Here is a 25,429-nt window from a genome sequence, read left to right on the forward strand (position 1 = left end):
ACAGAGTTTATGTGTGTTTTCTTATGCCATTAAAGGCCTGGAATAATTATACTACTGCTAAACAATTTGCCTGATGAAAAATGGCGTCCGTCGCCTGGGTGAAAGGGGAGGTTTGGGGGGATTTGGGTTGTTGAGGAGCACAGGCAGATGTCCACACCCGGCAGCTGTGGTCACAGAGTGATCTACAAAAACTTTGGCTTCTCCAAATAGAGGCTTACATCCCATCTGAACAGTTATTCCCATCTTATTCCAGAAATCGTGGTTAAAAAATAGTCATTTTAGCTCTTAGCGCTTATTTTGTTTTCCATTTTGGAAGCTTTGTTTAAAGGCTCCCCTTTCTGCCCTTATCAGCCCAGTAGATTTTTCCAGGTGCATCTGAAGTACTAGTTACAATACAACAGTGGTCCAGTACCCATGCAAAAATTAATTCTGAAGACTTACTACATTTGGATGCCCCGGTGCTTGGCTTTGTAGTTACTAAGGTAGAGGAATTTTGGCCCAAAGTTCGGAAGGGGCCTGCTGACCACAGGGGAGAGAGAAAGACAGATGCAGGCCTCTACTGCCCCAGCCTGATAGCCTGCACTCTACATGCTGGCATGCCATTAAAGATCACCGCCTTTTATTGTAATTTTTTGTGGAGATAACCGGGGGGGAGGGTTCCTGAGGGACAGCCAATCGAGCGAGCTAATTCCACAAGAAGAAAAGATGTAATCTTCTCGTATAATTTTGCATGAAGAAACTTGGCAGGAGCTCCTAATTTTTGCAAGGCTCAAACCAAATCTGTTGCGTGCTTATTTTGTGAGAGAAGAATGCAATTTTATTGCGCTGGCTGGAGATAAGAGGCAGAGCTGTTTCACCTTAAACAAGCTCCTCCATCATGTCTGGGACTGTGGGACTGCTGGGACTGTCTGTATGAGTGTGTGTGTGTGTGTGTGGTGTCCTACATTATGTATCCCATTATGTTTCCCCACATAACAAACCGCAGGTTCCTGATTCATTATGCAGTACAGTTGTATTTATGACCAGCGGCATGTGCGTTTTGATGTTTTCTTCATTTAATTACTGAGCTAAACGAAAGGCCTTTACTTTCTTTCTGCAGGTGTAAATACTGTGACCGCTCCTTCAGCATCTCCTCCAACCTACAGCGTCACATTCGCAACATCCACAACAAGGAGAAGCCGTTTAAGTGCCACCTGTGCGACCGCTGCTTCGGTCAGCAGACCAACCTGGATCGTCACCTCAAAAAGCACGAGAACGGCAATCTGTCAGGTGTGCACAAGTTTTGTAGACCGTGGATATATAAATATATATATATATTTTGTAATAAGATACAATAATCAAGCTACTTTTTCTTTTTTTTTCTTTCCGTATTATCAGAGAAAATGAGAGCAGCATTTGCTGACTCGTTAGATTCATCAATCATTCCACTGCATAGCATAAAACAAAATATACTCCTGATCGGAGAGAATCTCAGAGGCTGAGAAATTAAATTATATAAATCTGTCATCGACCTCTGCAACAACAGCACAAAATATTTTTGAATGAGCTGCTTTCATCAGCAGCACAGCTCACAGCTTATGGGTTGAGAGGTTGCATCACTCTGACTCTGAATCAGCAGAACGAACAGTGACACCTGGCCAGGAGCCGACGGCAGCGGGCCTAAGAGGAGGTCGCCACTTAATCAGACACAATGAGCAATCTATCAAATGCAAATCAATTATCTGTCAAGCTTTCCTTTTTTCGGCATTAAATTATATATTCCCCCCACTCAACACAAAACACAAACACAATGGACTAATAATATTTTGCAGAAAAATTCTTTCTCCACAGTTTATATAATAAAACCATAGCGTCTTAAGCTTTCGGCTTTTGTATCATTACTAAAGTTCAGTGGGGCCAAGTATACCCAGATGTCACATAAATTTATTTTAAACTGTCTTAAGGTCTCCAAAAAATGACAGAGTGAAGAATCCAGTAGAAATGTAAATGGTGAATGGGCTGGCACTTAGTTAGCGCTCCTCTACTCTGAGCACTTTTTATTAAAAGGCTCAGTCCTCCAATCACACACACGTTCATACAAGCACTTTATTTTCTATACGAAGTGCGACTTGGGGTTCAGTAACTTATCCATGGATACAGCCGGGGATCAAACCCCCATCCTTCTAAAGCACGATTCATATTTTCCTCAGTGATGTAATGTAGATACGGATACAGACGTCACACTGACAGACTGACAAACATAACGCATCTTTTACGGCATACTTTCATCCTTTAAAATAGTTTGAGGGCATCAAGTTCAAACACATGATGACTGGAATGTGTGTTCTTTCTATAGGAACTGCAATGTCGTCCCCACAGTCTGAACTGGACAGCAGCAGCGCCATACTGGATGACAAAGAGGACTCTTATTTCAACGAAATAAGAAATTTTATCAGCAACACAAGCCAGAACCAGACATCACCGGACCCCTCAGAGGAAGGGTGAGAGCAGCTTTATGTGGTGATACGTGCCCGTCTTTCCTCCTGTTTCTACTGACCTATACAAGGAGATGGTTGTTTCTCGGCCTGGAGGGCCCGAGCTGATTCAAAAATAAATAATTAAAAAAAAGGGAAAAAACAGATGAAGGGTGATCTTTTGAAAGGATACTGGTAAATCTACATTAGATTGAATATGTATTAACTGTGTGGGATTTACACACACACACACACGCAATGTGTCAACCACTATCCGCCATTTTTAGACATCCAATTTCATACCTTCCAGCCAGGCTTTGTTAATAACAATCGCATCATTTTGGGGGGTCTGGAGTAAAGAACTCTTATCTGCGATGACATTTAAGATTTGGAAAAGTGAGCAAGCTCTTTAAATCAATTGCCTCTTGACCACATGTAGGAAAAGATATCAATATGCATGCAACTTCATCTGGGCTTTATGCAAACAAATTCTTGTAGCTGTGATCAGATCGGATAACAGTTGCGAGGTCTGCTCTGGTCCCTGAGTTTGTTTTCACGCGCCCCATGTTGGTTTGATCACTGGAGGCCCGATAGAGATCTCGCAGACTAGCTCGTGATTGAGCAGAAGGCCTGTGAGAGCAGGGCCGAGCGGTAGAGTGTCAGAGGGACGGGAGGCAGGAGGGGTAGTGCAGCAGTTAGAGGACCACATCTGGAACCAACATGTCTGCCTACAGGAAGAGGGTAGAGGGGGTGGGGTCAAAGGGTCGGCCTGTGTTTCCTTTCAAAGTGCTGCACTGCTGACTGCTTCTGATAGATACTTTATCCCCAGCAAATTACCACGTTTGAAAGCGTAATTAGCGAATCTGTTTTCTTAATCACAGAGTTCTCACTCCCTCTTTTGGAGCTAGTCCTTCCTTGCAGCCCTGAATACCACCTGAACTCTCCACTCTGACGAGAACACTGCTGACGGTACAACATTATCAGTTCCTGAAATCTGAGGCAAAACGACGCAAATCCTTTTTGTGCTAAAATCGAATACGGTGTAATTACCTCTCTCCCCCTCCGTCTCAAACATATCCCTTTTAAATCCAGTGCGGCTATGCTGTTTATAAGCATTCTATAATTATGTGGTGTTGTGCTTGATGTGTTGTGTTTCCTATGAATCTCCTTCTCCCCCGTTCAATTTTCAGTCCCCTTCTCTGAATCCTTTGTGCAAGAAATGGCATATTTGGGAGCTGACGAAAGATGTCCCAGAGTGTAATTAGTGAATCAGTCTTAATGTGGTTCCAGATGATTTACCAAATGGCGGTTTCCTGTGGCGCTGAAACAGAGGGACAGATTAAGACTCAGGCAGTTTGGATAGCTGGCCTTTTCCCTCTCCACAGGGATAGAGGAATGGGCTGGTTGGCAGCGCTCTCATAACTCTCCCACCAAATGGGGCTGTCAGCTAAATATTTTGCCTATTAGATGAATACGAGATAGTAGGGAAAATAAACAAGGAGAGAGGCAGAGCACTCCATTTAAGTGCTGCAATGATCAACCCAGTGCTGCTGTGCCCAAAGGGGCCTCAAAGCCTTGATGACAAACGGGATTCCGGCTCTGCTCAATTCCAGCTGCCCTGTTCTGCCTCACATCAGTTCATCTACAAACACTAGAAGAATTCCTTAATCACACTGAATATTTTCTGAAAAACAGAATGAGTAAATGAATAAGAAAATACAGCCAACATGGTAGATGTTTCATTTCTTCTACCTTAAATGCCTACTGCATCGAACAAGCCTCATGAAGTAATGTTCCTGGTCTGCAGGCTAAATGGCGGTCCATTTGAAGAAGAAAAGCCACTGATGGCCAGCCATAGGTCACGTGACCTGGAAGATGAGGAAGCGGAAGAGTTAGGTGCGGATGAAGAAGAAGGGGAGGAGCCTAGCAACACCCCTGAAAAATCAGAAAGCAAGGTGCTCCAAAGCGACCTTGGTGATCCCATCATACAAGACGAAATGGACTTGAGTGAGCCAAACGACTTGAATCTCAGCTGTAAAACTTCTCCAAGGAGGTAATTTGACGCAAGGGTGCAGCTCCAAAACAAAATGCAACACTTTCAATACGATGCTTTGAAGTCAAAAGTATCCTGGCAGCTTTTAACTGATGTTTGACGTGACTTTCAGGTATAAAGACGAGGAGGAGCAGAGCAGCTACTCAGCCTTGGATCACATCCATCACTTTTCTGAAATGCGCAAGCTGGACGAGAGCGAACTGAGTGACGGAGACGGGGATGGGGATGAGGAGGACGGCTCATTTGGTTCCCCATCTCTGACTGAGGCAGTCAAACAGCCGCTCTTTAGGAAATCAAAGTCTCAGGTAGATAAAGATGCGCGCACACACACACACACACACACACACACACACACACACACACGTACACTTAGATACAGACAATCCATATGCACGATTATCTGCAGTGTACTTAATGTTTTTTATGTAAATAATATAGTAAATCGTAATCCACCCCTTACTCCTTCAGGCTTATGCCATGATGCTGTCCCTGGCTGAAAAGGACACTCTTCACCCAGCTACCCACACCCCAGCCACCATGTGGCACAGTCTGGCACGGGCTGCCGCTGAATCCAGTGCCATCCAGTCCCTCAGCCATGTATGATGACACCTCTTTGCGCCTACCTTTTCAGCTCTCAACCCGACCCTGATCCACCTACGGCACTGGCAGTCCATTGCAGGGGCTATTTTGCAGGGGTGCCTGATTGTCCACAGAGTGACTGCTGAGCAGGAACCACAGCCCATCCGACTGCTGAGTGAGGGGCCTTACCGCCAAAACACGGCCACTGTCCATGCAAAATCCATTCCAGCCCAAGCCCCCCCCCCCAAAAAGAAACCTCCAGCAGATAGAGAGCAAAAATGTCCCTCTGAGACCCTAAAATTGATTTGTTACATTGACACCAACCAGGATGTGGTGAAAATAATAATGCTAAACTAATAATAGCCGTATTTATTCTTCTGAATTTCTATGTTTTGCACAGCAAAGGCAGCTGAAAGTTGTGGGAAGTGGATATGCTGATGTGTCGTCACTCGACTGAATTTCCTGGCCGGCACATACAAAGCAAGCAGAACATTTTACACCGAGAGTAACGCTGGTGGTGTCTAAGACAGCTGGTTTCAGCCTAGCATGTTTCACAGTGTGTAAAGCATAAGAACCAGAACGAGAATTCCCTTTGAACCCCCGGAGAGATCGACAGGTGTTTCCCATGAATACATGATGATAAAACATTAAAAGGTCGGGCGAGCAACCTCAGTTCAGATGAAAATCATTCCATGTAAGGATAGCACTGGCGGTGCTTTAATATCACTGAACTCACTGAAGTACAAACATAAGAAAGCGATTGTTCAACTAAAATCAGGCCAGTCTCCCATCTGCATCTTTCATAGCTGTGTGTGTCTGCACAATCATAGCACTGTACACAAGTGTCTGACAGCTGTTGTCCACTGCACTCCATCCTGCCCGCCTGCGATGTCTGTGAAAGGATATAAATAGATTGTCTGTTTAGTGGAAGAGAAGAAAAACGATGATTTTTTTTTTGTTTTGTTTTGTTTAATTTACTGAAATAAGTAGCCAGTGCTGAAGTTAACTGTTGTTCTGTCGAGGGCATAAGTCTTTTTCAAAGCCTTTGAATCCATCCTAGTCCACCAACAATACCACTAAATAGCCCGAATGCTAGTCGTTAGCTACTCCATGCTTGTGTGTCTTTCATTTTTAGACAATCACGATTTTGTTTTTCATTTTGGTTTCTGTTGGTGTTGTTGTTGTTATTTGCTGTTGTATTTTGAGAATTGTATTTATTTCTTGGCAAACTGTAGTTTGTTTACTGAATAGCACTGCTCTTAGCCCGGGCGAGGGGGAGATTCCCAGCCGGGCCAATCCCACAGTTCAATGGGGTTTGTAGATTACATTTGAGTGCCGGATAGTATTAAAACATACAATTCACTCCTTATTCTACTAATGAAATCAGTTGATGAATAGATATTACTTAGGGGGGTTTTCTATGACAATTTATTGATTCAAATGTAAAAAAAAAAAAAAAAAAAAGAAAAGAAAAGAAAAAAAAGAAAAACAGTATAAAGAATTAATAATAAAAAAGCCAGGTATAATTTCTTCATAAGCGCATGATTGGTCTGATAAGATCTGTATCTGACATTTTCTACGGTTGTCTGCAAGCTTGTGTGATGTTCGGTTCATGTTAATCCCTTGTGCCAAACTTATGATAAATAACAGATTAATTTCATTTATTTTCCCGTTTTGAGGGACCAGATTTTTCTTTTTTTTTTTTTTGGTTTGTTTATTTGTTTTTTGTCGTTGTTTTTGTTTATAATCGACTTTAAAAAGTAATCAGCAAGTTGAGGTACTTTGTTTTAATGCTTTCTACAATGTAACTGTTATGCATTTCAATTCAATACTGTGGGAGGAACAACTAAGAAATAAAGGACTACAATGTGGATTGACATGTTTTCGTTTCTCTCTTTTTTACTCCAGAAAATAATTTTACTCGCTCTTTGTCCGTCCATCTCCCTCGCGCCTCCTCACTCCATACAGTCCTTCTGGCTGCCCATCATTTTGGCCCACGTCAAAATTTATACTAAGAGACAAGAGTCAGAACACCACCTGGCGCTTTCTTCTGGCGCTCCCATGGCCTCCAAGAGCGAGGGAGAGTCTGAACTCTGGTCCTCTTTATTTTTTCTTGAGGCCTTGGCTCACAAAGTGACGGAGACGCAGAGAAAAGGCTGGAGAGGGCTTGAATGTGGTAGTGGGAGCGGAGGCAGGAATGTGTCCTCTCTATTTGTGTCCGTTTGTGGGGCATGATGGATGAGGTGGGTAGATGTGATGACCTGGCTCATCGCTCAAACACTCAATAAGAGTCCCATCCTGCAGCAGGCCTCCCCATCCGACACCCCCCTGCCCCCGTCACTGCTTGCTGCCAGCCAACGTGGGCGGACATTGTGGCTGGGAGGGTTGGAGGTTTAGTGGCCCCATTGTCCAGCGAGTAGCTCAAGTGGGGGGATGGAGAATTGGGCATGACAGTGAAGATGGCTGGCGCTTACACTCTACATTTACAGTGCTCTTGGCACCCTAATGGATGGGTTGTCTTTCTAAGGCCCATCGTCAGCCCTCTGGGCTCTGTGGGGTGTCCAACTTTGATGAGGTCATAGTGGGTCACGCTGCGTTGATGAGGTCAGTATGGGTCGTCCAGCTTTGATGAGGTCAGCGGTAGTGATCTTGCAAGCTAGGAACATAATGAAGTGACATGATATTGGTCTTGAGTATGGGTTGTGCCATCTGCACTATTGGGGACTCATTCAAGCTTATCTGACAATAGAAGTTTGTCAGCAACCAGAACACATAAAAAAAGAAACTTTGAATCATTTGGAAACTGAAAAACTGACATACTTTCTAATTCCTGTTGGAACTTGAGAGTCAGAAAAGTCCATCAGGAGTGAAGGTCCTCCACCAACAATGTCAAATTCATTTTCCATTGTGGGCCACATACAGCCCACTTTGATTTGGAGTGGGACAGACCAGTGAAACTTAATCATAAATGAAAAGAAAAGTTACAGAAAAGATTCTGGTAGTTCATCACTCAGACTGTCTTGTAATTATAAATTTAGAATATAAAGTTTTCATTAATTGACAGAAAATCTCCTTGTACTGTGGTGTAGTGTGAGCAGCAATGAGGGTGGGGGTCTTTATCAACAGCAAAAGCTGAAAAACCTTTAAAAAATACATTTAGATATTCAAAATCTATCCACTCCCGCACATTTTCTAAAGCTGTCCGGCACGCTGGATTGGGCAGCCGATTTTAGCCCGCGGGCATTATGTTTGACAGCCCTGTTCTGTACTATCATCGTGTGACCGAATGTTTTGAGGCACAGAGGAGGTCGTGTAAGAGTGAATATTTACAGCTTTTTACTCACTTCTGCCAAAACCACCACCATAAGGTTAGTGAAAGTCAACCAAAGCAGTCAAGTTGTTGGCCTCAAAGCCAAAATAATGACCTGAATAACACTATAAAGCTCTCCGGAGCTCTCGGGGAACTTCAGAGCAGGAATTGAATTCTCTCTGCTTACACTTACAAACCATTTCATTTATATTGTACCTAGTCACTGGTATCCATCCTTAAAGCAGCTTTTGTGTGCCCCCTTCTCCTGGTATTATATATGCTGCTGAAATGGCATCAAAAAAGCAATGTCTTAAGAGGCTTACTAATTAGTTACTAAGAGACTTACTAACAGAATTACATATACATATATATATATATATATACATATGCATCAAGTTCAGAGATAATTCCAATCAATTTGCATGAGTTCAGAAAGGCAATGATGCACACTTCTGCAGGTGCAATAGAAGAAACTGCTAAACAACAGTTACACCTTGACTGCATCTGGCAACTAACTTTGCTGCAGCATTAAGCCACCAGAACCTCAGAGGTCTTGCCCCCGCTGCTATTCAAATTGCCCATGTAATTACATCACCTACATAAAAAGTTCCCCCAGACAAAAGTCCAAAGGCTCTGCCTCTGGAAAGAGCACCAAAATATTATGAATGGACAGCACAGTGTATAGTTCCATTGTTCGTGGGCACCGGAGTGACACAGGGGTGTGTTTGGCACTGGCGCATGCACTGGTTTGATCAGTGTTGATTGGAACATGCCAGTGTCACCCATGTGTCCACTCACACTTAATCAACACACTGGGACGAGCCGCTGCCGTCATTAACCAACACCTTCTCATAAAGGGCTCAGTGTGTATCCGTGTGTGGCTGGCAAGGCCCTGGATGAATGTGTGTGTAAGTGTGTGTTTAAACAGCTAAGGAAGTGAGACAGAAGAGTGTACATTAGTCACTGCAATCTGTTTTCGTTAAATGTGAGAAGTGTGTGTGTTTGTAATTGTGTGTGTGTCTGTTTCGCAGGGTTTAGGCCCCTAAGGTGCTGTGCCCCTACAGTGTGTGTGTGTAGTCTGGTGGGCACTCTGTGGGCAGTGCTTCGTGGGGCTCAGAGCCACTCAGCTAATGGGGCATCTGGCACAGCCTCAGAATCCATCAGGCCTCATTACAGCTCCTGTTCAGCCACCGTCCTCTTTTCCCCCCTCCTATCTTCCCCTCCTTCTTTCTCTCCTCACCCCTCAACCCTTCTTTCCTTTCCTTTTCCACCCGTCCATGCAGTCAGCCCCGTGTGGCGTGCAATTGCCCTGCTCCGCTTGCTGGAACATACATCACACCCTCAGAGAGAGAGAGAGAGCGAGAGAGAGAGACCATCACAGCTGGCAGCTCTCACACTGATTGACTTGGCACCCATGCTGACTCAGACACCAAGGGAAACATTGCAGAGAAGGAGACACGGAGGGGTGTGGGAGTGTATCCTTCAGGGAGGAATGAGGGGCTGGTATGGAGGGACACTAAAGCTAACAGCTGGCCAAAGTGTGTTTCTGAGTGTGTGCTTGTGTGTGTGTTTGAGTGAGGAGACACCGCAAACCACCTCATCAACTTTCTGTTGTGTTTATTTACAGTTACGGTAGCGCGTCCTCGGTCTATGTCCCATGTGTGTACAGGACAACCAACTGCAGGTAAACCAAACCAATTCCTCACTACTTGTTCTTCTTCTTCTTCTCTCTTGGAAAGCAGCAGAGTTTAAGGTTGTGGTTTCATTACGCTGTTCGTTTTTCTCCCTGGAGGCTACGGGCCATTAGTGTTATTGATGGACACTCAGTAGAGTCCCGAGGAACAAACCGAGACAAAGCAGCCCAGCCGTGCACATGGTTTTAATATGACGAGTCTAATCAGGATAGGCGTGGTGGCAGAACCACTTGAGGCCTGCTATTGAAATCATCTCCTCTCTTGCTCATGGATTAGATTAGAGGCTATCAGGTCCATTGTTGAAGGACTGGGCATGCATATTTGGGTTTTGGTAATTCTGGAGTCACTTAAACATAAAATGTTTGCAGCACAAAATTGACAATATATGCTGACATTAATTAGCATACAGCATGATCCATTCATTTATGTGCACTCACTTGAATCAGAGTTCTGTCAAAGTTCTTTTCTGTGCTGAGCTCCCCCCAGTGGTGGAAGTAGCAATGTGCACCTACCTGCAAAATTTGGATTTGAAAACTCTCCCAGTTAATTAAATAAACTTGAAATATAGTGAGTGTCTAGTTAGAGCAAGTGATAACATAAATTCTGCTGAAAGACAAAAAAAAAAGAGAGAGTCAACCTTTCTCCAGGCTTGTAGTCAAACAAGCCGACATATCTAAACCAAAGATAGGCTCTTTACACCACACGGCCCCAAAGTGTGGGAGAGTTTCTTGATACAAATCTTTTTTATATCCCCGACATTTAAGATTTATTTTTTCAGGCAGCAACCAAAACAAATGGTGCAGGACGTGTTGAAATGATTTCCCCTTCACTCTTTTATCTGAGCAGACAGCTTTGTCAGCTGGAGTTCAAAACACTGTGGCCTTCTGGGAGATCTGGTTCAACGCAGAGGGGCAGAAATTATCTCTGGGACGTGAAGCTATGGCAGCAAAGTGATAGAATCTCTCTTGCAAAGAGTGGCGTATGCTTAATTACAGCGAAAAAGTACCCATGATGCGATCTTACCTTTTACGGGCTATTTCATCGACAGTTTCCTCCAGCCCTCTCTTTTTCTCGCTCCCTGATAAGCCAGCATGCGTACAACAGCGGGGCATTTTGTGTTCGCTCGTAAAGTCTTTCTGCACAAAGGCCATGCTTTATTCATTTACTTGCAATGAAACAAAAGTGTCCTTTGAAATTCTGGCACTCTCAAAAAGCTTTTCATATCTCAAATCATGCAAAAAAAAAAAACAAAAAAACAAGGACGCTGCAACATACTGTATCAATGCAGAATCAGTACTAGAAGAGCCAGGCCTCTGCACAACAGCGTGGTAAGCATCTCTTGTTTGTAACCATTTAGATTAGACATTTTGCCATGCCAGTTCCTCATTTACGGTGCTGCTCGCCCAGCGTGCTGCTGTGGAGAGGCTGATACGGTGGTGCAGCGGCCACCCAGAGCTCGGTGGATGGATGGCCTCTCTGGGCGTGTTTGACTGGAAACAGGTGTGTGTCATCTGAAGATGAAGGCCCAGCCGATAAACATTATTGGAGAACATCTGCTGCTTGTCACAACATGGGGCGAGCAGGAGCGCGCCGCCATCCATCAGCCTCACTGGAGAGTGGGTGTTTGGGGTGGGGTGGGGGGAGAGTCTTCTGGTACTGAGCTCGCTCACCCATCACTCAACCCAGGGCGTCCTGGATATAGGGTGCGTGTATGGTCCAGGCACCTGCCCGCCACTGCCGGACCACAGCCGCCGTTGGCCAACGGGAGAGAAAACGCTCCAGTGGACATGAAAAATGCCTCAGGGAGAGTGCACTTGCTCTCTGATGCTGACACACACACACACACCTTAACACTCAGCTCAGGTAACCCACCGTTTACTATCAGGAAGGCAGGCATGGCCTTAATGCTTGACCCTGCCCAGGCTGATGATGAGAGATGTCTGGTAGTTGCCTTGCTCAAATATGCACACTGACACACACAAACACACTAAGACCCACATGATCCCATAGCTCTCAATGACAGCTGAAACCTCCATCCATACCTTACTGCCCCCCCACCCCCAAACACAACTTAGGGATCACAAAAATCAATACCATGCAACGCTGCGTTCATAGCACACATAAAAAAAAATAGATGGTTAGTTAAAGGAAATGTCCACAGATGTGTTTGTTGTTATTTATTTGGTTCACGGCACCGTCACAGATGACAAAATGAAACATACTAACTGGCTGATAAATCAAATGTATCTTTTAAACAATGTAGCACCACTGATATGCCAGGAAATGAGCACAGTAGGGTTACGAGTGATACAACTGGCACCGACCTGAGATATAATACAAATACAGTTTTTTACAAAAAATAAAAACAGACGAACACCAATCGAAATAAATTGTCTTGTAAAAACTTGCAGTAGTGTAAGGGTGAAATGGGTTTCTACTACTGTAAGTCCAGAGAAATGTGCAGTAACATTTTCTTTTGTTGTTGTTTTTTGGGTTGTTTTTTTTTGTAAAATTCCCCACCTCTGTGTCAGCAGCTCACTCGGCGAACACAAATCTGAAAGAAGTTTAAATGCAATGACTCGCGACCAGCACTGCACTGGGAAAACCTGTGGTCAGCGCTAATAAATTGAGTGTTTGAATTGCAGGGAAATGAAATTTGGTCAAGCCAAACTTAACCTTAAAGTAAGTTGAGATGAATATTGGGCCATTATTGTGTCCCAGAGCCAGCTTCTTCACAAATGAACCAGTTATCTGATCTTCATTCTTTTCAGAGAGAAAAGCGTTAATGTTAAAACGCAAAAAAATGCATCTGAAAAAAGTGCAAGCACCACTGTGAGACTCTTTCCAGTATTTAACAGGCCACTTTGGTGCATATAAAATATTCTGTTTTTTCACTTTTGGACCATATTTTTGTGTCTCGCATTGACTTTTTCTGTATGTGTTCATCTTTTGTGTTTTAAAACAAGCAAACAAGCTGCCCGGTATTTCTAAATCTGTTTCATACATTTTTATTTTTACATAGAAATATGCTTGGCATTCTTTTACACTAAACATTAAGCCTTTTATGGACACCCACATAAAAAAAGTGGCAGTGGATGAAAAGAATCACATGTCAGTAACAAATGTAATTCAGGTATTTGTGTGTGTGTTTGCGCGTATTGCTAAGGAGCTTGTGTAACCCTGGGCTTTTAATTTTAGATTGACTGGGGTACGTTTGAGTTCATGCTCCTTTGAAGGCCTCTCACATGCCAGGTCCACTAGTTGATCGCCCCCGAGCTTGGGATTTGGTGATTGAGTGCCAGTTTCTGACAGCCGACTACAAGTTTGAGCGAACATATTAACACCAGCATTAACTTTACCGAGATGATCTGAGTAATGCTTCACTGAGCCAAGTCCTGTGTTTGAACACCCAGTCAGATGTTTGTACCTCTGCTTGGGTTATGTGGTTTTGCTGCCTGTTCTTCTCTTTCTTTGGGACACAGAGAAGTTCAGCACTCCCGGGGTTTGGTGGAGCGGTGCTGAAAAGGAAAAAAAAAGGCAAGAAGACATCAGCACTATTTGCAAATCAAAAGCAAATGTTCTGGGGATTTTGGAGGAGAAGTAACTGCTACGTAGTCTCCCCGTGCGCTTGGCTTTGAGGAGGTAAAATGAAGACAGCTTCAAGACTGGCTTCATGCTGGGTGCAGATTAAAATAACTGTCAGGAGACGGGAGCAGCTATTGAGAGAGACAGGGTGACACACAGAGTGATGGGGCTCAGCCTCTCACACTTCATGACACAGTATTTCACTAAAGCTGGTTCAGCTTTACAGCCCTTGACCCTGGGTGTCTACGTTTTCTGTGTGTGTGAGTGTGTGCGTGTGTGTGGTCAGGTATTAGTCATGTTGTGGGGACTTGAGCGGATTTACAGAGACACATTATGGGTTGGTGTCTCCCAAAAGGGGACAAAAAGTCAGCGCTCACAATGTGCATTGTTAATTTGAAAGGGGAGGACAGTCTTTAAGGTTAAATTATGATAGGGGTTAGACAGATAGTCGTTATGTCTCCAGGAAATTAATCTGCAAATTAATCTGTAGTCCTCTCACGTAATGATACATGGTTGTCTATGTCTACAATACTGTGCAAAAGTCTTGTGTCACACCTCATTTCTTTATATTGTACATTCCTGTGATTTTAAGTGGTCTTGATAGTTCTACAGGCTTTCTGAAGGTCTTTCAAACAAATTTTGAGAACTAATTTTGAATTGTATTTTCAGGCACTTTGCTACTAGCAGCTTTGTTCCCTCTTATTCAACTGAATCTACAGAAAAAATGCAATAGAAATGCATAAAATAGTATTTTTGTACCAACAAGGTGGTTCCCACGAGTTTAATAGATAAAAATATGGTATATCTCAGCATGATGTGTAATGTATCCTAAAAAAATTGAGGAAACTTGACAAATGGAAGACAAAAATCAAAAAATCAAGTCATGTTAAAAGTGATGGATTTATCATCAGATTACCATCAGATTTTGATCCATTATTCAATACGATCTGGAAATGATCTGATTGGCAATGGCTTCATTTTTCAGTATGACAATGATCCCAGACACACTGCTAATACAGTAAAAGCACACAATGCAACACTATCAGTGATCTCAACATTTTTGAAGCAGTGTGTGATCATCTCGACAGAGAACAAAAGGCAGACGACATCCAAAGAAGAGCAACTTAAATATATGACAAGAAAGCTTGACTGTGCTGAAGATAAAAGATGCTCATACCAGACTTTGACTTTCAAGTTCGTTAGAATTGTATTTTGCCTTTTATGCTGTATTTCCATGCATGTTTGCACACTTCAGTTTCCCACCTATTTCCCATTTTCTTCCACACATATGCAAAAATTAGAGGTTGCTCAAGTCTTTTGTATAGTTCTGTGTCTCATAGTGCAAGTATCTATTTTCTTCGTGTGTTCACCTTCACTGCATGTAGGGCCAAGCCAGGTGAGCAGGCACAGGCAACGTCCATTCACCCCATCACAGTGAGCCCTGTCAGAACAGCGACACAGCAGGGAGCACTCAGGGCCAAAACGGTCTTCACCACAGGCTGAGACAAAAAAAGAAATTAGGAAATTCAAAGAAAGGAAAGGCTTGATGCAAGACAGCCTAACTGATCTTTTTTAATCTATTTTGGATTTAAGTAAATCATGTTAATAAAAGTAATATCTACTTTTTTCACATCTCTGCCCTGTTCTTCCTGGGGGACAGAGGCAGCGTCCTGTCGATGGGTCACACGGGGCCTCGCCAGCACAGTCACATGACCTTTCACAGTTCAGTCCAAAGCTGCCAGCCTCACATCCTGAGAAAAAAAAACAGAAACGTTCACACACATAGTTTGAAAAACGCAGTAATGAACATTCAAGTTCTTCTTTAAGTACATAGAAAAAAGGATGGAGTACTGCTTCATTAGACATGAATAGACTGGGACTGCACTGAAACCTGCTGTAAGTAGTTGATAACACGTGTACACGTAAAAATACCCTTTTTTTTGTCCCACAAAGTTAAGCCTTTAGAACGAGATGGCGATTAACACATTTAATAAACATTTTGGAAATGGAAATGTAGTTCTCTTACAGTAAAATGTAAAAACTTTAACATTAGCACACATGCAAATATAAATTTAATGGAAATGAATGGATTCACTCACTAACAACAGCATTTAGTTATAAGAAACCGTACATAAAGATTTTCTCAGATAGACACAAACACCCCGATCGATCCAGGTCAGTGTCTGAGGCATGTGGCCACCTTTGAGCTGCTCTTCAGTGCTCAGTCATATCTCCTGCTGGTACTGAAGTGGCCATTAAGGCACTCAAACTGGGGCTGAGAGCCCCACGAGCTTGCAGGAGGGCATGAGGATGTAACAAGAATGCATTAAGCAGTAGGGAAACACCTGTCTCTCATCAAATAACCAGCCCGCCTGCCCACCTACCTAACAGCCTGTCTGCCAGCCACCACACACTCACATTTTGCTGGAAGTCTCTCATTCATTCATGCTCATATCTCCCCATGTACAGTCGCAGCTGGCTATCCAGGTGGCCATTTAACAATGAGCACAAACATGTGACTGTGAGCACTGCTGTGTTTTAAGTCTTCACAGAGATGCTGAACTGCAAATATCCCAAAAATATTTTAATGATGTGATGTATTTTTAATTGTACATTTAACATTTATTTACTCACTTAACTTTTACTCCCATGTAGTTACATGTAACATACTTACGTCTTTGGCACTGTGAGCCATGGTAGCCCGGTGGACACGCACATTTGCCTGTCACAGGATCGCACGCTTGCAGCACCTTACAAACACAGGTGTGTGCGCATTTCACTCCAAAAAACCCAGATGGGCACGCTGGGAGGAACACAAGAGGATTTAGGTTGGTTAAAAAGGTGTTTTATCTGGATTCATTCAGTCTCTTATGTGACCGGGGGAGTTTGAAAAAGATCTACATTTCATAACGTCAACAGGACTTCTAGTAACCTTATAATCAAGTTTTCTTTTCTTTATTTTGAGTGAGGGTTTGCATACTGTGTTGACAGGAGTGGCCGTAGTATCCTGCAGTACAGCTGCAGCTGCCAGTGAAACGGTCGCAGGTCCCATTGTTGAGGCATGGACAGTCTTGTGCACAATCAAGCCCATATTTACCCTGTGGACAGGCTACACACACACACACACACACACACACACACACAATGGGTTGATAACAGTAGAAAGAAATGTGACATATAAGGCTGAGTGACGATTATTGGAGTAAAAAAAGTAAAAAATGTGTGCATCAAACAAACATTGAAAACATTAGGAGGGAAAAGTGTCATCTTCATAAATGCCAACTGAAGTCCATCATGTAGCTAATAACGGGGAAACTACTGCAATATTTAAGGGAGCTTTCTGAATTAGTTCTACAGTTTCTTGTTGGCTTTTAATTTGAAATGACCACCATCAAATTTTGCTGAGTTTAGGAATTTCTTTTTATTGTGGAATATCTGGAGTACCTGTCTCACAGCGGGGTCCAGTCCAGCCGAGGCCACACTTGCAGGACCCATCACTGGGGTCACACAAAGCCCCGTTCCGACAGCTGCAAGCGTTTCTGCACTGCATGCCATAGCGCCCCCTGGGACACACTGGAGAAACAATTTTCAGGAAACATCATAATACACAAGAACTCTTCTGTTCAGCAAAAGCACTAGTGGGTGCACCAAACATAAAACACACACAGTGCACAGCTCGCGCTCTTCCTGTCTCTTTCACACACGCGCGTGCACACACACACACAAACACGACTGCACTAACCACGCTCATGTTTATTTAAGCAACAGTTTTTAAAGAGATGGCAAAGTAGCCTAATTTGGCGCTGATATAAAAGAATAATCATGTTTCTCTGGGTAATTTAGATTGGGAAAACAATAAGCAAGCCGTCTTTGATTCCCCTGTTTATTTATTTGCTTCCTTGCCAAATCCAGCGACACGGAACACAGAGAATGAGCCACTTTAGGTTTATGTAAACATTCAACAAGAGGAACTTAAGAGGTGGTATGTCCAAGTACATGCAGGAGGCTGAAGACGAGAACATTTAGTGCAGGCAGCGCTGGAAATTCCCCGTTTGCAATCCAGCTGAATTGCTGATAAAAGGAGAGATTAAGAAAACTCAGCTCTGCCTCTGTTTAGTGGGAATAAAAGCCCTGTGATCATCGCAGCGCTTACACTGAGGAAATGGAGAATTTGTAACTTAAATACACAGGGAAAATGTTGAAAACTACACCCTCATTTTAGTGGTTGTTTCTCATTTCTAGTTAAGTGTCCTGTTTCTAAAGAACTCATTAGAGCCAGTGGTTCCTAATGATGCATGGCAGTCTCAGTGGTGACTCTCTGTAAACTCGAGAGGATTGTAAAAGAAAAATGTCTAAATATAAAGCCTGTTTGATATGTGTGATATGGTTGTGCTTAAAGTTGAACAGCAAGGTGACACTTGTAATCTAGCAGTCATTTCTTCTTGCTTTAAAGCTGCTGCAAAATTGTTAAATGTGCCAATATGCATCCTGTTTAGTGTCAGTCTTGAAACTACATTTGTAGTTTTTTTTTAATATAATTTTCTGATGTGCAGCACTGTTCTTGCCACTTTGCATCTTGAATTCTGCAAATATATAATTTTGCACTAATATACTGTAAATAAGCAACCAAACACATCCTCAGTTTAACGTTACCTTGCTCGCAGGACAATCCCATCCTACCAGGGCCACAGATACACCTCCCGGTTACTGGGTGACACTGTCCTCCTTCCCCACACGTGCACATCTTAGCACAGTCTTTCCCATAGTATCCACTTGGACAACCTGCATGAATAGATATGCTTTCATTCATATGAAAGAACAAATTTAAAAGAACAAATTAAAAGCTATGCATGTATTAATTTTAAAGGCATCTACATTACTGAATTTTGTAACGCAACATGAAGAATGGTTGTATCAAAAAAAGTCTCTAAATCAATCCAGTTAGATTCAATTTTATTTATATAGGACTGAATCAAAACAACATTGACCTCAAGGCACTTTATATGGTAAGATAAAGACCCTACAATAATACAGAGAAAATCAAGGCTGGTCACTTGGTGACAGTGGGAAGGAAAAACTCCCTTGTAGCAGGAAAACCCCCCGGTAGAACAAGGCTCAGATAGGGCAGCCATCTGCCGCAACTGGTTGGGAGTGAGGGGAGGGGGATAGGATAATAGACACACTGTGACTCCAAATAATCAAGCTATAAGTAGGGGAGACCAGGGATAGTTGTAACATTTTTGACATTTCTGTCTGTAACTTGGAGCTCTTTTAAGGTAGTGGATTGAAAATTTAATGCAAAGTATTTACATGTCTCTGCTATTAAATAGTGCAGCTATTTTCTCTGCAGCACAATTACCCATTGCATGGTATGGTCTCAAACACGAAGAGTGAAATGTTACAATTAACCCCATAGTCTGGGTTAGTTGTAACATATCCTGGGGTGAAATGTAACACAATGAAATAAGGGTACTAACAAAACATTAACATGTAATCTTTTTTATTCAACACATGAATGCACATTAATGTAGCTGTGTGTGTGTGACAGAATGCAGAAATCTAGCTTTTGAACATATTCCAACCCCCCAAAAAAGACAAATTATGGAATTTTCTGCAACTGAATATTTCATTAATTTTGGTTGGTCTTCCTTGAGTTTGGCCTCATTGGCTCAGTGGGCATTATAACCTACAACTCTTGCACCAACTTTTGAACATAACAATGAAGCTGAAAAAATGTAGTTGTGCACCAGCATCGCAATTCCATTACTTTTTTTCATGGCTTTCCTTGGTGCGGTTTGCAAAGTGCTTCAGAAAGATGAGAAAATCTGTTTCTTGCACCCATCCTGATTTATTTCCACTACCAATACTTCCTACTGGTCCATCTCTGACACAGTGGTCTGCATAATGTATGTGTGGGAACACAAACAGTGGAGGAATTGTGTTGCCAATGGCATTAACCGCATATACAAAGGCGACCAGTGAACCTCTCTCTGCTGATGTCGTTGTCCCAACTTGTTTAATATAAGTTAAAGTAATAGTGTGGTAAGTTGTAACATCTGCATTATTGTTACAGCTAACCCAGACTGTTGCTGTTACAACTGACCCAGACTCCTATAGCCATGAACTAGCTAACATTACAGCCAACGGCTAAAACATTAGCACAGGAGACCTACACAGAATATATCCCCATAGACATACAAATAACATAATTTAAGTTTGATGCATTTAACTGCAAAGCAGATAATGCTATTAGAAATTGAAATAAAGTAGAAAAACTTACTTTTCGTATTAAATTGTCTGTGTTTGATAAAATGTGCTGATTTTTCACATGTGATAGCGGAACTGAATTGGGCATGCACAGGATGAATTACATCATTTGAAAATTAGCCCTGATTGGAGAAATTGGAAGTGTTACAACTGACCCACGTTACAACTATCCCCAGTCTCCCCTATAAGCAGGCAGAAATATGACTCGCTTTGTTGCTCTTTTATTGAAGGACGAGGACATTCAAGCTTTCTTGACTTACTTGAGCTGCAGTCGGCGCCTATGAAGCCAGGAGGACAGTAGCAGGAACCAGTCCTGAAGTCACAGCGACCACCATTGATGCAGCTGCACCTGGACTTGCAGTTTGGCCCAAAAGTCCCTGCTCTACATCCTACAGAAAAACAAGACACACAAAACTATTACTGGCTTAAATTAAACATATCATTGAGTCATGCAAATCTAAAGTGTAGCCCAAATATGTACCCCGCAGCCACAGTTATTTCAGTAGACTTCCTGTTTTATTAAAAAAAAACAGAAGAAGAAGAATAGCAGGTGCGTCTTATTAGCCAGTGGTTGCAACAGAAGATTAACAGTATACATACTTAGCCCACATCGCGGCCCATAATAACCAGGCAAGCAGCTACATTTCCCCGTCACCGGATGGCACTGCTCTTGGTCTCCTGAACACTGGCACAGCTTGCTGCAGTTTTGTCCGAACACTCCAGCAGGGCAGGCTAAAATGATCAAACCGGCAGCACATCACGCACATGTCAGCAAACAGAAGAATGTAAGAAGCAATTTTTGGGATCATTTACCTTCTTTGTTCAAAGGTGAACGATAAGTCTTCAATGCACAGGTCAGCTGAACAACTAACCTCTCATGGCTGGATCAAAGACAGCGGTAGTGTATTATGCTTATAATTTAATATCTTTATAATATATATGTGTGTGTGTAAATATATAATATGCTTTTTTGTTTGTCTGAAGCTCTCCAAGCGTCACATGGAGCACAGAGACTGAGGTGGGTTGAGTCAGCTGTGTTCTTACAAATGGAAATACTGATACTGATTTAGGAATGAGTGCTGCCTGCAGAAGAGTGTGCAGCAGGCTGTGAATCAGTGTAAAAAGACCTAAAATGAACTTTGTGCTGGGGTGCTTACAGGTAGCTGTGTCGGGTATTTGCCTTCTGACCCGAACCTACCATCGGTAATATCTAAAGACGTTTGGGGCTGCAGTGCAGTTTAAAAGCATGTTAAGTAGTTGGTTTTTGAAAATCCTATTGTTAATTTTTAGCCTAAAAAGTGTGTGTTAATTAAAGCTTTGTTAAAAGAAGATATGTGTTTCTGGATATAAATAAAATAAATAAAAATGCAAAGGAATGAGCCTCAAATGCAGTCTTAATTTTTCATTGTTATCCCTGATAGGCTTTGCACACCCGAAAAGAAACATTGTGCAGATATCCATAGTGCTGGTGAAATTACGGCAGCAGATAAGGCCTTTATGCAGACATTCAATAGTATGTGGGAACAAAGACGCATGCAGTTTCCCTTTCCTTCCTCAGATTATCCTGCGAACATACTGGGACATTCAGTATTGACTGCTAACGACACCAAAACTCGCAGCAACTTTCCCTGGTGCCCAAACCCAGGCAAACACAGAGGGACATTCTTTCACACACCCTGTCTGCGTACATACATATGCGCTCATCACAATAATGAATGAAGTCCCCAGACAATCAGTCATAGGGAACAAGATGAATCTGTGAACCGAGCATGTTTTCGGGTGAGACCGCAGCACTAAGCTACTCAGTCAGGCAGCAGCAGGCAGCGTGGGGGACAGATAAGAAAGGACTCCAGACTAAAGAGGCAATTACGGTGCTGTCATTATGCATGTCTGCCTTCCAAAAGCCCTTATCCGCCGCCGAGGAGACAAAAACAATGCCTTCTGTTTTACTTGGCAACCGGTGTGTAACATTTATCAGATGTCTGGGGAGTGTGTGAGGAGAGGAAGGGAGCTGAGGCCGTAAGGAAGGGGAGGAGGGTGGGTGAGTAGAAGGAGCGGTGAAGGGCTGAGGAGTGACGCTGCTTATATACACTCCTTAAGGGTACGGTTTGAATAATGAAACATTCTCACAAGCACACGATTGGTTTGTTTCAAGGCGACAGTGTTTTTATCAACAAGGTAAAAATGCATGTAGGTATACTCTCCTGACTACCTGTTACAGGTAAAGGACATTAGTGAAAGTCTGTGGATATTTAAGATCTAAAAATTGAGCAAGCAAGCCACTAATCACCTCATGATTAGAATTCATTCAGGCAGGTTTTGTTTTCCTTCTTACTTTTCTCGCAGCCAGCCCCCGTGAGTCCAGCTGGGCAGCCACAGCTCCCCGTCTCATGGTGACAGGACACCCCAGCCTGGCACTGACACCGCTGGGCACAGGAAGCACCGTAGAACCCCGGGAGGCAGGCTGTCAGTCAATACACACATCACACACACAGTCACTTCACTCTTATGTTCTTTAGTGCCAGTTTCATTCAGCCACAGTTTCCTCAGTCCTGTACACACTCACATTTGTCACACCTGGCTCCTCTCCAGCCTGGCACGCACTCACAGCGCCCTGTCACATGGTGGCAACTCGAACTGTGGGCACAGTCACACCTCTGCTCACAGCCCTCCCCGAAGAATCCCTTAGAACAGGCTTCAGACAAAACACACAAGCGCCCGCGGTTAGCATGCAACATCACAGCCCAAGGACGCACTTTTAGAAGATGTTTACCTTTTATATGCTTGGAAGGCTAACTGCACAAACTGTTTTGACATACCATGTTCTACGCTATCAGCTTCTTTTCCTGGAGTAAACAAACCTTTCTGCTTTTCTGCTGCTGATATCCAAATGTTAGCAAATGGAGCACATTTGGGGCATGTCTGTCTCTCATGATGTTGAGAGACAGGCTACAATTTTATGTGTCTTTGAAAAAAAAACCCATCAGCAGCTACTAGATTATGATAAAACAACTATGCTGTAAGTATAGGAAATCACCTGACTGGCAGAGGTCTCCTGTCCAACCATGGAGACACACACATTTTCCTGTCACTCTGTCGCATCTCCCTCCATTCATACAGCGGCAGACCTCGGTGCAGTTCTTTCCATAACGTCCTTCTTCACACTCTAGGACAGATGGAAAGGAAGGTTAAGAGAAAAGTTACATTCAAGTAATAATTTATCACATAAATACAACAGGACTTTTCCAAGGCACCAAATTATGAAGACAGGGACAGAAAGATAAGATATTTAATCAAGAAAAGAAAGTTTTGTTTCTCTTAGCTTCCCTATAATGTGCATTCACTAGACACTCTATTACGTACACCTTTCGAGTACTGAGTTGAACTTCCCGGTTGCCTTCTGAACTGCCTTAATGTTTCACCACATAGATTCAACAAGGTGCTGGAAACAGATTCCTCAGAGACTGATCCACACTGACATGACAGCGTCACACAGTTGCTGCAGATTTGTCAGCTGCACATCCATGATGTGAATGTCCCGTTCCACATCCCAAAGGTACTCCGTTGGATTGAGATCCAGTGACTGTGGAGGTCATTTGAGTACAGTGAACTCACAGTCATGTTCAAGAAACCAGTTTGAGATGATTGGAGTTTTGTGATATGGCACTTTATCCTGCTGTGGAAGAAGACATCAGAAAGTACACAAATGGGTCACAAAGGGAAGGACGTGGTCAGCATTGAAGGCTGTGGTGTTTAAACAATGCTCAGTTGGTACTAAGGGACCAATAAAATATCCCAACAACAACAACAGCCTGAACTGCTGATACAAGGCGATACAATGTCCTGACCCTACCATTTGAATGTTGCAGCAGAAATCAAGACACATCACAGTTTTTCAAATATTCTGTTTCTAATTCTGGTTAACCTGGTGAATTGTAACTTCAGTTTACTGTTTTTAGCTTACAGGAGTTGCACCTGGTGTGGTCTTCTGCTACTGGAGTGCATCTGCTTCAAGGTTTGATGTGTTGTTTGTTCAGAGATGCTCTTCTGCCTTCCTTGGTTGTAATGAGTGGTTATTTGAGTTAATGTTGCCTTCCTGTCAGCTTGAAGCGGTCTGGCCCTTCTCCTCTGACCTTTAACATCAGCAAGACATTTTCTCCCAGACTACTGCCGCTCATTGGATATTGTCTCTTTTTCTTGCCTTTCTCTGTAAACAATAGAGATGGTTGTGTGGGAAAATCCCAGCAGATCAGCAGATTCTGAAATTCTCAAACCAACCCATCTGGCACCCACAACCACGTTTAACACTGCTTAAACCTTTCATCTCCATTCTGATGCTCAGTTTGAACTTTAGCAGGTGGTCTTCACCATGTCTACATCCTTAAATGGAATGAGTTGCTGCCATGTGATTGGCTGATTAGATATTTGCATTAACCGGCAGCTGAAAAGTTGTAAACAACACAGTTTAATCCATAGTACTGTCAGACTCACCCAATTCACAGGCTGCTCCAGTCCATCCCGGGGGGCAGGAGCACCAGCCACTGATCCTGTTACAGGTCCCTCCATTTTGACACAGACACTGACCTGAACAGTGTTCTCCATATTGTCCTGCAGAACAGGCTGAATACACACAACATAGTATAAGCATTTGAGTTTTGACTGTAAACGTTCTATTATATTTTTCTAGCCTTTCTTATATCATGAGTTCATTTCTGCAAGTGCAGTAACTGTGCCAAGAGATTCCCGAGATAGATAACATGACTAACGTCAGTTTCCAGAGTCTGCTGACTGATATTTATACTGCCAAAAAGTTCGACAACACAGCACAGTGGTTTGAAAAATAGACTTCTTTGACATTACGTTCGTCATGCTCAGTAATTAGCAGTTTAACTGATGAGCCACTCACGCAGTTGGCACCTATCTCCGGTCCACCCAGCTGTGCAGCTGCATCTCCCGGTCACATGGTTACACTGGCCTCCGTTCTGACACTCGCAGGTCTGACTGCATTGCTCTCCAAACTGACCCTCTGGGCATTCTGCCACACACATGCAGGCACACACACACACATTCAATAATATTCAAGCTGCATTCCTAGAAAACAGACGTGAGAGCTAATTGATCATTTGAGACATTATGGTTTTTAGCACCCATATTGTAAACACAGTAATAATCAAAGTCCAAGATGGCATTTGGGGTTTAAGAAAGAGGAAAATGCACTAATGACAGAGGTGCATGATTAAGTCATGCTCGTGGCTTTCTGCTCACTCTGGTTCTGGTAGTTAGAACCACAAAATGGCTGTGGGCGAGAGGAAAGTCTTGAATAAGACTGCAGAATGACAGACTAAGGACTTTAGTGGGTATTTCACTGGCTTCATTAAAACAATGGCATGAAATCCTCAAGAAACTTCAGCCTGAGAACACTGGTTAGCTGCTAAAGTCTCTTCCAAGTCGAGCTCTCCCTTTCCTAATGTTGATCGCTATATACATG

General features: G+C 43.0%; 2 protein-coding genes and 1 long non-coding RNA gene across 18 annotated transcripts in view; 2 read left to right on the top strand and 1 right to left on the bottom strand.

Annotated features, from left to right (window-relative positions):
- Positions 1-6,962, top strand: part of mecom (MDS1 and EVI1 complex locus) — a 135,366-nt gene extending 128,404 nt beyond the window's left edge. For all 14 annotated transcript variants that reach the window (XM_039622879.1, XM_039622881.1, XM_039622882.1 and 11 more), the window contains 5 exons: positions 1,100-1,269; positions 2,336-2,480; positions 4,261-4,506; positions 4,619-4,811; positions 4,975-6,962. In XM_039622879.1, coding sequence (XP_039478813.1) covers positions 1,100-1,269; positions 2,336-2,480; positions 4,261-4,506; positions 4,619-4,811; positions 4,975-5,109 — 889 coding nt within the window. In that variant the 3' untranslated portion in view covers positions 5,110-6,962. The remainder of the gene's footprint in view (positions 1-1,099; positions 1,270-2,335; positions 2,481-4,260; positions 4,507-4,618; positions 4,812-4,974) is intronic.
- Positions 6,963-9,806: 2,844 nt separating this feature from the next.
- On the top strand, positions 9,807-20,294 carry LOC120432906. Its single transcript, XR_005608183.1, has 3 exons — positions 9,807-9,933; positions 10,023-10,079; positions 20,172-20,294. It is a non-coding gene; the product is annotated as an uncharacterized LOC120432906 (long non-coding RNA).
- The window catches only part of megf6 (multiple EGF like domains 6), a 60,938-nt gene continuing 47,766 nt past the window's right edge, over positions 12,258-25,429 (bottom strand). For all 3 annotated transcript variants that reach the window (XM_039598287.1, XM_039598285.1, XM_039598286.1), the window contains 14 exons: positions 24,848-24,976; positions 24,433-24,561; positions 22,979-23,107; positions 22,508-22,636; positions 22,277-22,405; positions 20,542-20,673; positions 20,202-20,330; positions 18,328-18,456; positions 17,119-17,247; positions 16,655-16,783; positions 16,349-16,477; positions 15,297-15,425; positions 15,045-15,173; positions 12,258-13,607 (listed from right to left, as the gene is read on the bottom strand). In XM_039598287.1, coding sequence (XP_039454221.1) covers positions 13,528-13,607; positions 15,045-15,173; positions 15,297-15,425; positions 16,349-16,477; positions 16,655-16,783; positions 17,119-17,247; positions 18,328-18,456; positions 20,202-20,330; positions 20,542-20,673; positions 22,277-22,405; positions 22,508-22,636; positions 22,979-23,107; positions 24,433-24,561; positions 24,848-24,976 — 1,760 coding nt within the window. In that variant the 3' untranslated portion in view covers positions 12,258-13,527. The remainder of the gene's footprint in view (positions 13,608-15,044; positions 15,174-15,296; positions 15,426-16,348; positions 16,478-16,654; positions 16,784-17,118; positions 17,248-18,327; positions 18,457-20,201; positions 20,331-20,541; positions 20,674-22,276; positions 22,406-22,507; positions 22,637-22,978; positions 23,108-24,432; positions 24,562-24,847; positions 24,977-25,429) is intronic.

Source organism: Oreochromis aureus, linkage group 14, assembly GCF_013358895.1.
Source record: "Oreochromis aureus strain Israel breed Guangdong linkage group 14, ZZ_aureus, whole genome shotgun sequence".
NCBI lineage: Eukaryota > Metazoa > Chordata > Actinopteri > Cichliformes > Cichlidae > Oreochromis > Oreochromis aureus.